The 12,090-nt window shown below is 35.0% G+C and overlaps 1 protein-coding gene across 6 annotated transcripts in view; it reads left to right on the top strand.

The window, feature by feature from the left end:
- Nucleotides 1-12,090, top strand: part of CCDC88A (coiled-coil domain containing 88A) — a 126,087-nt gene that overhangs the window by 62,045 nt on the left and 51,952 nt on the right. For all 6 annotated transcript variants that reach the window (XM_068563961.1, XM_068563962.1, XM_068563960.1 and 3 more), the window contains exons 9-12: nt 6,615-6,696; nt 9,285-9,443; nt 10,911-11,057; nt 11,651-11,795. In XM_068563961.1, coding sequence (XP_068420062.1) covers nt 6,615-6,696; nt 9,285-9,443; nt 10,911-11,057; nt 11,651-11,795 — 533 coding nt within the window. The remainder of the gene's footprint in view (nt 1-6,614; nt 6,697-9,284; nt 9,444-10,910; nt 11,058-11,650; nt 11,796-12,090) is intronic.

The following is a 12,090-nucleotide window of genomic DNA, read 5'->3' as shown; positions in this document are numbered from 1 at the left end:
TAGTTTCTGTTTGCATCTTTAGGATTTTCTATCTGTGTTGCTGAACTTAGGTTCAGCTGCTCACTGTTTGAAGGCCAGTACTTGAGAGAAAAGTATTGGTTCGAAAAGAAAGGTTGCTTTATTCAGGAGGCTAGCACCCTGGGGAGAAGGTAGACTTGTGTCCAAAACCAACTCTGAAGATTCTGCTTGACCATGAAAGTTTTTAAAAGGAGAATCATTTTGGAGGTGGTCAGAGTCTTGTTATCTTCTGTGTGCACACTTTCTTCTGATTGGTTGGTGGTTAGGTAACAGGGTGGTATTCCAGGAATCTTGTGCTCAGCCTGAAGTGACCATCCTCCACCTGAGTGGGGGCCTTAGTTCCTGTAGAAGAACTCAAAGGTATTGTTATGTATATTCCTTGAGGAGGCACCAGGACCCTGCTTTATTGCTGCACAGTTGTTTCTTGACTATTCCTCCGTTGTTTCTACATTCCCTTCCTTCCCTCATTAGCAACTGTTTGAATCTGCCCTTTGGAACTCAGGGAGCTTCAGGAGGCTGAATGAAGCCTATTTCCTACAAACAACAAACAGGCGACATGAAAAGGACTTGTACCTGGGAGGGTCCCACAGGGTCCTGCTCAGTTTCATCTATAGTGTCATGTCATCTGCCAATAGTGACAGTTTTCATTCTTCCTTTCCAATTTGGATTCCTTTTATTTCTTTTTCTTGTCTAATTGCTGTGGCTAGGACTTCAATACTATGTTGAATAAAAGTGGTGAGAGTGGATATCCTTGTCTTACTATTGATCTTAATGGAAATGCGTTCAGCTTTTCACCATTGAGTATGATTTTAGCTGTGGGTTTGTCATATGTAGCCTTTATTATGTTGCGGTATGGTCCCTCTATGCCCACTTTCTGCAGACTTTTTATTCTAAATGGGTGTTGAGTTTTGTCAAAAGCTTTTTCTGCATCTATCAAGATGATCATATGGTTTTTATTTTTCAGTTTGTTAATGTGGTGTTCAAAAAGATACATGCACCCCAGTGTTCATAGTAGCATTATTTACACTTGCCAAGATATGGTAGCAACCTAAGTGTCCATCAACAGATGAATGGATTAAGAATATGTGGTATAAACACAAGAGAAAGAAAAGACCTACAACAACAAACCCAAAACAATTAAGAAAATGGTAATAGGACATACATATCGATAATTACCTTAAATGTAAATGGCTTAAATGCTCCAACCAAAAGATATAGACTGGCTGAATGGATACAAAAATAAGACCCGTATATATGCTGTCTACAAGAGACCCACTTCAGACCTAGGGACACATACAGACTGAAAGTGAGGGGATGGAAAAAGATATTCCATGCAAATGGAAATCAAAAGAAAGCTGGAGTAACAATTCTCATATCAGACAAAATAGAGTTTAAAACAAAGACTATTACAAGAGAAAAAGAAGGACACTACATAATGATCAAGGGATCAATCCAAGAAGAAGATATAGCAATTGTAAATATTTATGCACCCAACATAGGAGCACCTCAATACATAAGGCAAGTACTAACAGCCATAAAAGGGGAAATCGACAGTAACACAATCATAGTAGGGGACTTTAACACCCCACTTTCACCAATGGACACATCATGCAAAATGAAAATAAATGAGGAAACACAAGCTTTAAATGATACATTAATAAACAAGATGGACTTAATTGATATTTACAGGACATTCCATCCAAAAAAAACAGAATACACTTTCTTCCCAAGTGCTCATGGAACATTCTCCAGTATAGATCATATCTTGGGTCACAAATCAAGCCTTGGTAAATTTAAGAAAATTGAAATCGTATCAAGTATCTTTTCCGACCACAACACTATGAGACTAGATATCAATTACAGGAAAAAATCTGTAAAAAAATACAAACACATGGTAGCTAAACAATACACTACTTAATAACCAAGAGATCACTGAAGAAATCAAAGAGGAAATCAAAAACTATCTAGAAACAAATGACAATGAAAACACGACGACCCAAAACCTATGGGATGCAGCAAAAGCAGTTTAAGAGGGAAGTTTATAGCAATACAATCCTACCTTAAGAAACAAAAAACATCTCTAATAAACAACCTAACCTTACACCTAAAGCAATTAGAAAAGAAGAACAAAAAAACCCCAAAGTTAGCAGAAGGAAAGAAATCATAAAGATCAGATCAGAAATAGATGAAAAAGAAATGAAGGAAATGATAGCAAAGATCAATAAAACTAAAAGTTGGTTCTTGAGAAGATAAACAAAATTGATAAACCATTAGCCAGACTCATCAAGAAAAAAAGGGAGAAGACTCAAATCAATAGAATTAGAAATGAAAAAGAAGTAACAACTGACACTGCAGAAATACAAAGGATCATGAGAGATTACTATAAGCAACTATATGCCAATAAAATGGACAACCTGGAAGAAATGGACAAATTCTTAGAAATGCACAACCTTCCGAGACTGAACCAGGAAGAAGTAGAAAATATGAACAGACCAATCACAAGCACTGAAATTGAAACTGTGATTAAAAATCTTCCAACAAACAAAAGCCCATGACCAGATGGCTTCACAGGCGAATTCTATCAAACATTTAGAGACGATCTAACACCTGTCCTTCTCAAACTCTTCCAAAATATAGCAGAGGGAGGGTCACTCCCAAACTCATTCTACGAGGCCACCATCACCCTGATACCAAAACCAGAAAAAGATGTCACAAAGAAAGAAAACTACAGGCCAATATCACTGATGTAAATAGATGCAAAAATCCTCAACAAAATACTAGCAAACAGAATCCAACAGCACATTAAAAGGATCATACACCATGATCAAGTGGGGTTTATCCCAGGAATGCAAGGATACTTCAGTATACACAAATCAATCAATGTGATACACCGTATTAACAAATTGAAGGAGAAAAACCATACGATCATCTCAATAGATGCAGAAAAAGCTTTGGATAAAATTCAACACCCATTTATGATAAAAACCCTCCAGAAAGTAGTCATAGAGGAAACTTACCTCAACATAATAAAGGCCATATGTGACAAACCCACAGCCAACATCGTTCTCAATGGTGAAAAACTGAAACCATTTCCACTAAGATTAGGAACAAGAGAAGGTTGCCCACTCTCACCACTATTATTCAACATAGTTTTGGAAGTTTTAGCCACAGCAATTAGAGAAGAAAAAGAAATAAAAGGAATCCAAATCGGAAAGAAGAAGTAAAGCTGTCACTGTTTGCAGATGACATGATACTGCACATAGAGAATCCTAAAGATGCTACCAGAAAACTACTAGAGCTAATCAATGAATTCGATAAAGTAGCAGGATACAAAGTTAGTGCACAGAAATCTCTTGCATTCCTATACACTAATGATGAAAAATCTAAAAGTGAACTTAAGAAAACACTCCCTTTTACCATTGCAACAAAAAGAATAAAATATCTAGGAATAAACCTACTTAAGGAGACAAAAGACCTGTATGCAGAAAAGTATAAGACACTGATGAAAGAAATTAAAGATGATACAAACAGATGGACAGATATACCGTGTTCTTGGATTGGAAGAATCAACATTGTGAAAATGACTCTACTACCCAAAGCAATCTACAGATTCAATGCAATCCCTATCAAACTACCACTGGCATTTTTCACAGAACTAGAACAAAAAATTTCACAATTTGTGTGGAAACACAAATGACCCTGAATAGCCAAAGCAATCTTGAGAAAGAAAAACGGAGCTGGAGGAATCAGGCTCCCTGACTTCAGACTATACTACAAAGCTACAGTAATCAAGACAGTATGGCATTGGCACAAAAACAGAAATATAGATCAATGGTACAGGGTAGAAAGCCCAGAGATAAACTCACACACATATGGTCACCTTACCTTTGATAAAGGAGGCAAGAATATACAGTGGAGAAAAGACAGCCTCTTCAATAAGTGGTGCTGGGAAAACTGGACAGCTATATGTAAAAGAATGAAATTAAAACACTCCCTAACACCATACACAAAAATAAACTCAAAATGGATTAAAGACCTAAATGTAAGGCCAGACACTATTCAACTCTTAGAGGAAAACATAGGCAGAACACTCTATGACATATATCACAGCAAGATCCTTTCTGACCCACCTCCTAGAGAAATGGAATAAAAACAAAAATGAACAAATGGGACCTAATGAAACTCAAAAGCTTTTGCACAGCAAAGGAAACCATAAACAAGACGAAAAGACAACCCTCAGAATGGGAGAAAATATTTGCAAATGAAGCAACTGACAAAGGATTAATCTCCAAAATTTACAAGCAGCTCATGCAGCTCAATAACAAAAAAATGAACAACCCAATCCAAAAATGGGCAGAAGACCTAAATAGACATTTCTCCAAAGAAAATATACAGATTGCCAACAAACACATGAAAGAATGCTCAACATCATTAATCATTAGAGAAATGCAAATCAAAGCTACAATGAGATATCATCTCACACCAGTCAGAATGGCCATCATCAAAAAATCTACAAACAATATATGCTGGAGAGGGTGTGGAGAAAAGAGAACCCTCTTGCACTGTTGGTGGGACTGTAAATTGATACAGCCACTATGGAGAACAGTATGGAGGTTCCTTAAAAAACTAAAAATAGAACTACCGTACGACCCTGCAATCCCATTACTGGGCATATCCCCTGAGAAAACCGTAATTCAAAAAGAGTCACGTACCACAATGTTCATTGCAGCTCTATTTACAATAGCCAGGACATGGAAGCAACCTAAGTGTCCATCAACAGATGAATAGATAAAGAAGGTGTGGCACATATATACAATGGAATATTACTCAGCCATAAAAAGAAACGAAATTGAGTCATTTCTAGTGAGGTGGATGGACCTAGAGTCTGTCATACAGAGTGAAGTAAGTCAGAAAGAGAAAAACAAATACCGTATGCTAACACATATATATGGAATCTATTTTTAAAACAAAAAAAAAAGGGTCATGAAGAATCTCGGGGCAAGACGGGAGTAATGACGCAGACCTACTAGAGAATGTACTTGAGGATACGGGGAGGGGGAAGGGTAAGCTGGGACAAAGTGAGAGAGTGGCATGGACATATATACACTACCAAATGTAAAATAGATAGCTAGTGGGAAGCAGCCGCATAGCACAGGGAGATCAGCTCGGTGCTTTGTGACCACCTAGGGGGGTGAGATAGGTAGGGTGGGAGGGAGGGAGACGCAAGAGGGAAGAGATATGGGGATATATGTATATGTATAACTGATTCACTTTGTTATAAAGCAGAAACTAACACACCATTGTAAAGCAATTATACTCCAAGAAAGATGTTAAAATTAAAAAAAGAATACGTGGTATATATACATAGAATGGACTGCTATGCAGCCATAAAAAGAATGAAATTTTGCCATTTAAAACAACATGGCTGGACTTGGAGGGTATTATGCTAAGTGAAATAAGTCAGACAGAGAAAGGCAAATACTGTATGATGTCACTTATGTGTCGAATCTAAAAAATAAAACAAACTAGTGAATATAACAAGAAAGAAACAGACTCATAGATACAGGGAACAAACCAGTGGTTACCAGTTGGGAGAGGGAAGGGGGAGGGGAAACATAAGGGTAGGGGATTAAAAGGTGCAAACTTATGTATAAAATAAGCTACGGGATATATTGTGTACAGCACAGGGAATATAGCCAATATTTTATGGAGTATAACTTTTAAAAATTGTGAATCACTGTAGTATATAACCATAACTTACATAACATTGTTTATCAAGTATACTTCAATAAAAAATGTTTCTGGTGAAAATAAATTTTAAACATAAGCAGGTATAAGATGTTAGAAACAGATTGTTTTACACAATGAACATTTACTTGTTATTATTTAAGAACAGAAGATGGACAAGTAGAGATAGTGAGTGGAGACTTACTTTGAGGAGCTTGGCTCTGAAGGGGAGATAGAAAATGGGAGTTAGAAGTAAAGCAATTTAAAAAGAAAAAAGTGTATAGTAGGAGGAATACAAAGATGTCTAGATTATAGGGAAGAAACCAACAGAGATAAAGATTTTAACAGGGGGATTTTTGCAGAAACTAACTCCTGTAGCTGTAATACGTCTCTGGTCAAAAATGTATTATGTATCTGTGTGGCAGTGTATCATTTTCTTTAGGTCATTGTAAATGTTGAAAATAGTTTGGAGACCGTTAGAAGTCTCAGACCCAGATAGTATTGCCTTTCATAAAAACTCTTCCAGCTTATTTGTCTTTGACTAGGCAGAGAGGGAGAAAGCTAAAGGAGAGTGAGAATTGGGGGATGGCAGAAAAGATGAAGAGAGAGAAGCTACCTTATGAACTATGAGGACATTAGTCACTGAGGTTCTTAGCCTTTGGAGAACTTTAAGGGAGAGTATCATGACATCCAGTCATATAAATTCCTAATACCAATTTCTCTGTCTTTTTCCCTAGGTTGGGGTTATGGCCAGTACTATGTTAAACTAGATGTTTAATAATGATAATAAGTTTGTATTGATACAGATGATGATCATAGTTTTCAAAGCATTAAGTTTGTTATTTAATAAATATTTTTTTGCATTTAAGGGAGGAAAAGACTGAACAGTTGTTGGACTGTAAACAAGAACTTGAGCAAATGGAAATAGAACTAAAAAGGCTGCAACAAGAGGTTTGTACCTGGAACTTTTATTATATAGGATCAATTGGAAATTGATTTTTGTCCTTATAATATATAACATTTGCCTTACTGCTTACTGAGGTTTCATGAGATCCAATGACTTTTTCAGTGTTTCTCTCTTCACAAATGCCACAACCAAAACTAGAAATCAAAACTAGAAAAGTCTTTGGAATTTTCTTTTTTCTCTATTAGTTCTATTCAAACTTTGCTAAGATTCCAAGGAGCCTCTTAGGACTGGTGCAGTTCCAGGTTTCTCTTTTTTATGTATTGGCTTCTGTGGGCTTGGAAGCTGGAACAACTCTAGGTCTCTGCTCTCTGATGGTGCTTTATGTTAACCTTATATATGACAGAATGCTTTTTAATTTTTCACTGTTTCTACTAAATAAGATCCAAACTTTTACTTTTTTAAATACTATTTTTTTTTCTAATGCTTTGTGTTTTTTCATCTTGAACCAAGACTGTTTAAGAATTTGCTTCTTTTAATTACTCTGTAATGTTTCGTTTTCATTTAGAGGTAGTACAAGAGGTCTTCTTTAACCCATAAATGGTAAGGATTGGGGTAAGGCTGGACAATTATTTCTTCTCCTTACTTCACCTAACCTGCCATTTTAAATTCAGGGAACATTTCACTTGCGGGATCATAAACTGGGACCTTTCTAGATGAATGAATCTAGGGATCATAATTTTTAGTTTTAGATTTGCTGTTGCTGCTATTCCACTTCTTGGTAGCAGGGTTTTTTTTGTATTTGTGTTCCATCTAAAATTGTCATTCTCAATCTTTTTGGTCTCAAGACCCTTCTTTACTCTTGAAGATTAATGAGGATTATTTAATGTGTATTCTCTTTACTGGAATTTACTATATTTGAAATTAAAACTAAGAATTTAAAAAGTATTTATTAATTCATTTAAAAATAATACTCAATCGACTCCATGTTAACATAAAAATTATATAGTAATTAAATAACCATTATTTTCCAAAACAAAAAAAAAATTAGAAGAATAGTAGTGTTTTATATTTTTGCAAATCTCTTTTTTAAATGCCTGGATTAATTGAAGACTACCAGATTCTCATATCTATTGAATATTTCTTCATTCAATCTGTTAAGATATCACATGCCATGTATGTAGCCTCTGAAAAACTCCATTGTCCCTTCATGAGAGAATGAGAGTGAAAACAGCAAGTACTGTCTTAGTATTATTATGAAAATAGTTTTGACCTCATGAATTCCCTGGAAGGGTTTCAGGGACCCACAGATTTCCCTGGATCACACTTTGATTACTGCTACTCAAAGGATTACAAGAGGGCTTTTAAAAGGTTGAATTTTAATACTTATTTCAAATGGCGTAAAGATATGTACTAATCATATGCAAGTAATCATTCATGTGAAAGTATTAAAAACTCAGCAGGATTTTGGTAACATGTCTGGGTAGAAACATTATTTCTCTAAAGTAACTAATGATCAACTTTTGTAACAGTTTGCCTCTACTGTGTTTTTACTATCTGACATTTTAAAGTTAACTTTTCACCTTAAATTCATTGCAAATGGTTATGTTGAGGAGAGGTTTACTTACTTTAAAATATCCTGAATATTTTTTACATTCTTAATGGAGAACATTATATATAAAAGTTTGTATACAAGCATATGCTTTTATTTTTGTATAGAAACATATATTTAAAAAATTTTTATTATTATTTTTTAATATTTATTTATTTATTTAGCTGCACTGAGTATTAGTTGCAGCATGCTGGATCTTCATTGCCATGTGCGGGATCTTCATTGCTGCATTTGGGATCTTTAGTTGCAGCATGTGGGATCTAGTTCCCTGACCAGGGATCAAACCCGCTCCCCCTGCATTGGGAGCACGGAGTCTTAGCCACTGGACCACCAGGGAAGTCCCTAGAAACATATATTTTTAAAATACTTCTTATTCTTGGTTTAAAAAAAGGCTTTTTTATCTCCTCATTTTAAAAAAACTAATTAAGGTGTAATTTATATACCACTGAATTTACACTTTTCGCAGTCCATCGCCTTAACCACTTGGCCTTCTCGTCCCACAAAAATCACACTTTTAAAGTACACAAGTCAGGGACTTCCCTGGTGGTGCAGTGGATAAGACTCTGCACTCCCAATGCAGGGGGCCTGGGTTCAATCCCTGGTCAGGGAACTAGATCCCACACGCATGCCGCAACTAATAGTTTGCATGCCACAGCTAAGGACCTCATGTGCCGCAACTAAGGAGCTGGTGAACCGCAACTAAGGAGCCCGCCTCCCACAACAAAGACCCGGTGCAAATAAATAAGTAATTTAAAAAAAATAATAATAAAGTACACAAGTCAGGGACTTCCCTGGTGGTCCAGTGGTTAAGACTCTGCGCTTCCAATGCAGGGGACACGGGTTCGATCCCTGGTCGGGGAGCTAAGATCCTACATGCCACAGGGCGCGGCCAAAAAAAAAAGTACACAAGTCATTGTTTTTTTGTGTGTTTTTTTGGTAAATTCTTCAAATTGTACAACCCAAGGATTATCAATTTGAAAATAGAAAATAATATTTTAAATATTAATATTTGTTTATATTTAGAACATGAATTTGCTTTCGGATGCTCGTTCTGCAAGAATGTATCGAGATGAATTAGATGCGCTTCGGGAGAAGGCCGTCAGAGTTGATAAGCTTGAAAGTGAAGTTAGCAGATACAAAGAGAGGCTACATGATATTGAATTTTATAAGGCAAGAGTTGAGGTATGTTACGTAATTTAAACCATTCACAGTTCTTTTCTTTAGAAGTATTATGATTTTTCAAAATGCATTTAAAATACACTTTAATAAATGTAAGGAAATCTTGAAACATTGAGCAAACTGTAAATAGCATCAGGTGTTTATTTTATGATAGATCAGCATATTGTTTAGACTTGTAAAAAGGGATTTTTGGATGCTATTCATTTTATTGAATTCTTTGGGGCTCTTCTTTCATTCCTTTATTTAGTATTATATGTAGCGAAGACTTTTGAAATCAAAATAAAGTATATATCTCTACTAATTTCTAACTCGTTCCTAGAAGTGAGTGTGAAACATATTTCTGATTGCTGCTCAACTCAGAATACTAAATTAGGATCAATGAAGATGAAATCAATATCTGTCTCCCTCTCTCTCTCTCTCTCTCTCTCTCTCCCCCTCCCCCCACCTCTCTGTCTTTTTCTTCCCTCCCACCCCCATTTGTCTTCTCTCTTTATATATATATATATATATGAACAAATTAGAAAAAACAATTTTTCTTAGTTAATGGTTGCAGTTCTGTGTTACATGAAGTTGAGTTTGACAGCAAGAATTTGAAAATCCTTGCTTCTTGGCATTCTTTTTTCCTTTCTCCGTGATTTCTTCATCGTCTGTAAACAGAGAAGATTTTGGTCAGTTTTAATATGGGGATAAGAAAGAAGGAGTATGCTAAATCAGGAAATGAAAACATTATAACAGAAAGTTAGAACTTAGCCTGAATGTTACCAGAAAATAGACCCAATAGAGTGCAAAGATAAGGTGTATATTAGTCCTTTGTTAATTGTTTAAATAGGCGTATGCGTGGCACTATTAAGGGATCCTCATGGATGCCACTGTTTTAATATACTTTCTCTTGACTTCAGCATATAAACCGTAGGCTTAAACTTAGCAATATAGATTTGTGAACATGTCTTCAAAACATACGTAGGAGTTTAAAGATGTTTATGTAAAATATTTATTGATAAAAGCCTTGGTTTATGATTCTGTGAGTCTTAATTCAAGTCTTGGTATTTTACTCAAAACCCCCAAATTCTTCACTTTCAAGTAGAGAGAAACCTAAATCTATTTCAGTAAATAAATTAAGCCCTGATTCTTTGGCGATTGGTGTCTTAAATATCTGGAAGATACTTATACTGAGTTCCTTATCCTTGTGACTTAGGAATTTAAATATACCCTGACAATTTCATGTGAAATTATAGTAGTGTTATTGATCCTAATGTAAGTACTGAGTATTTTGTTTATATAATAAATTCTCGGAAATAAAATGAAACCAACTATATTTCTGTTATTCAGTAGCTTTACTCTTGCATAGAACTGTTGATAAAGACAGCTTAATGTCTTACTTTATAATAAAGAATTTTTATGTTTCAGAGCTTTAAAAATTAACATATTAATGTATTTGTGACAAATAAAGCCTACTTGAAATGTTTATAGGAATTAAAAGAAGACAATCAAGTTTTATTAGAAACAAAAACCATGTTGGAAGACCAGTTGGAAGGAACTCGAGCTCGTTCTGATAAATTACATGAATTAGAAAAAGAAAATTTACAGCTGAAGGCTAAACTGCATGATATGGAAATGGTACGTATTATAAGGTAGATCTATTACATGGCCTCGAAGTAAAAATTCTAAGATTTATCTGATTTTCCTATAGTGACAAGGATGGCTAGTGTCCTTAAGGCCTTAACAGAGAAGAGATAGCTAAATAAATTAGATGCTTCCAATTTTATATAAATTCAGAAGTAGTAGAAATTTCTGCTTTTGTTACAGAGGGGTATTATTTATTAATTTTGACTACTGTTTTTCAGAAAACCCTAATAAGCCGTTGTGCAAACACTCCTTTAGAATATAGAAATACAACTATTTGCTAAAATTTATCATGGGGTCAGAAATCATTTGTTATATTATTAAAACAATATAATGACTATGAAGAGGTGTTTTCAGTGTCCCCAAAGACCACTATAAAAGGATATCAGATACCTGATCAGTTTAGTGACCAGCAGTAATAATTATAATTGATTATTAGCTTCAAATTGTGACAGTTTTAAGGAACTCACAATTTATCTCATTATACAGTTTCTGATAAATGAAAGTTATAAGTAATAAAATATTAGCTTGAAATTGTACTGTTTCTTAGCTTTCTTTTCTCTCCCTACTCCCTGCCAATAAAAAAGGAGCGTGATATGGATAGAAAAAAGATTGAAGAATTAATGGAAGAAAATATGACTTTGGAAATGGCACAGAAACAAAGTATGGACGAATCATTACATCTTGGCTGGGAGCTGGAACAAATATCCAGAACTAGTGAAATTTCTGAAGGTATTTCCAATACTCTTTTTTTTTTTAATTTAAATGGATGAATGAATAAATGAAGTTGTATTTATGCTTACATTTCTGGATATTTCATTGCTGTTCTTTATTTTCCCTGGTTGGAGATGTCGCAAAAGGCCACATATCTCCCTAGATAGAATTTCACAGAGTAATATGTTAATTTCCACGTGCCTGGGTCTGGTCCTTATGTTTGCATGTCTTACAACTCAACTTTGAGTGCAGTAGCAGATTCGATCAGTTGTTTAGGCACAATTTCATGTTCATATCACAATAAACTGGGATA

Source organism: Eschrichtius robustus, chromosome 15 (assembly GCF_028021215.1).
Source record: "Eschrichtius robustus isolate mEscRob2 chromosome 15, mEscRob2.pri, whole genome shotgun sequence".
Lineage (NCBI taxonomy): Eukaryota > Metazoa > Chordata > Mammalia > Artiodactyla > Eschrichtiidae > Eschrichtius > Eschrichtius robustus.
This window is presented reverse-complemented; position numbering and strand designations above follow the sequence as displayed.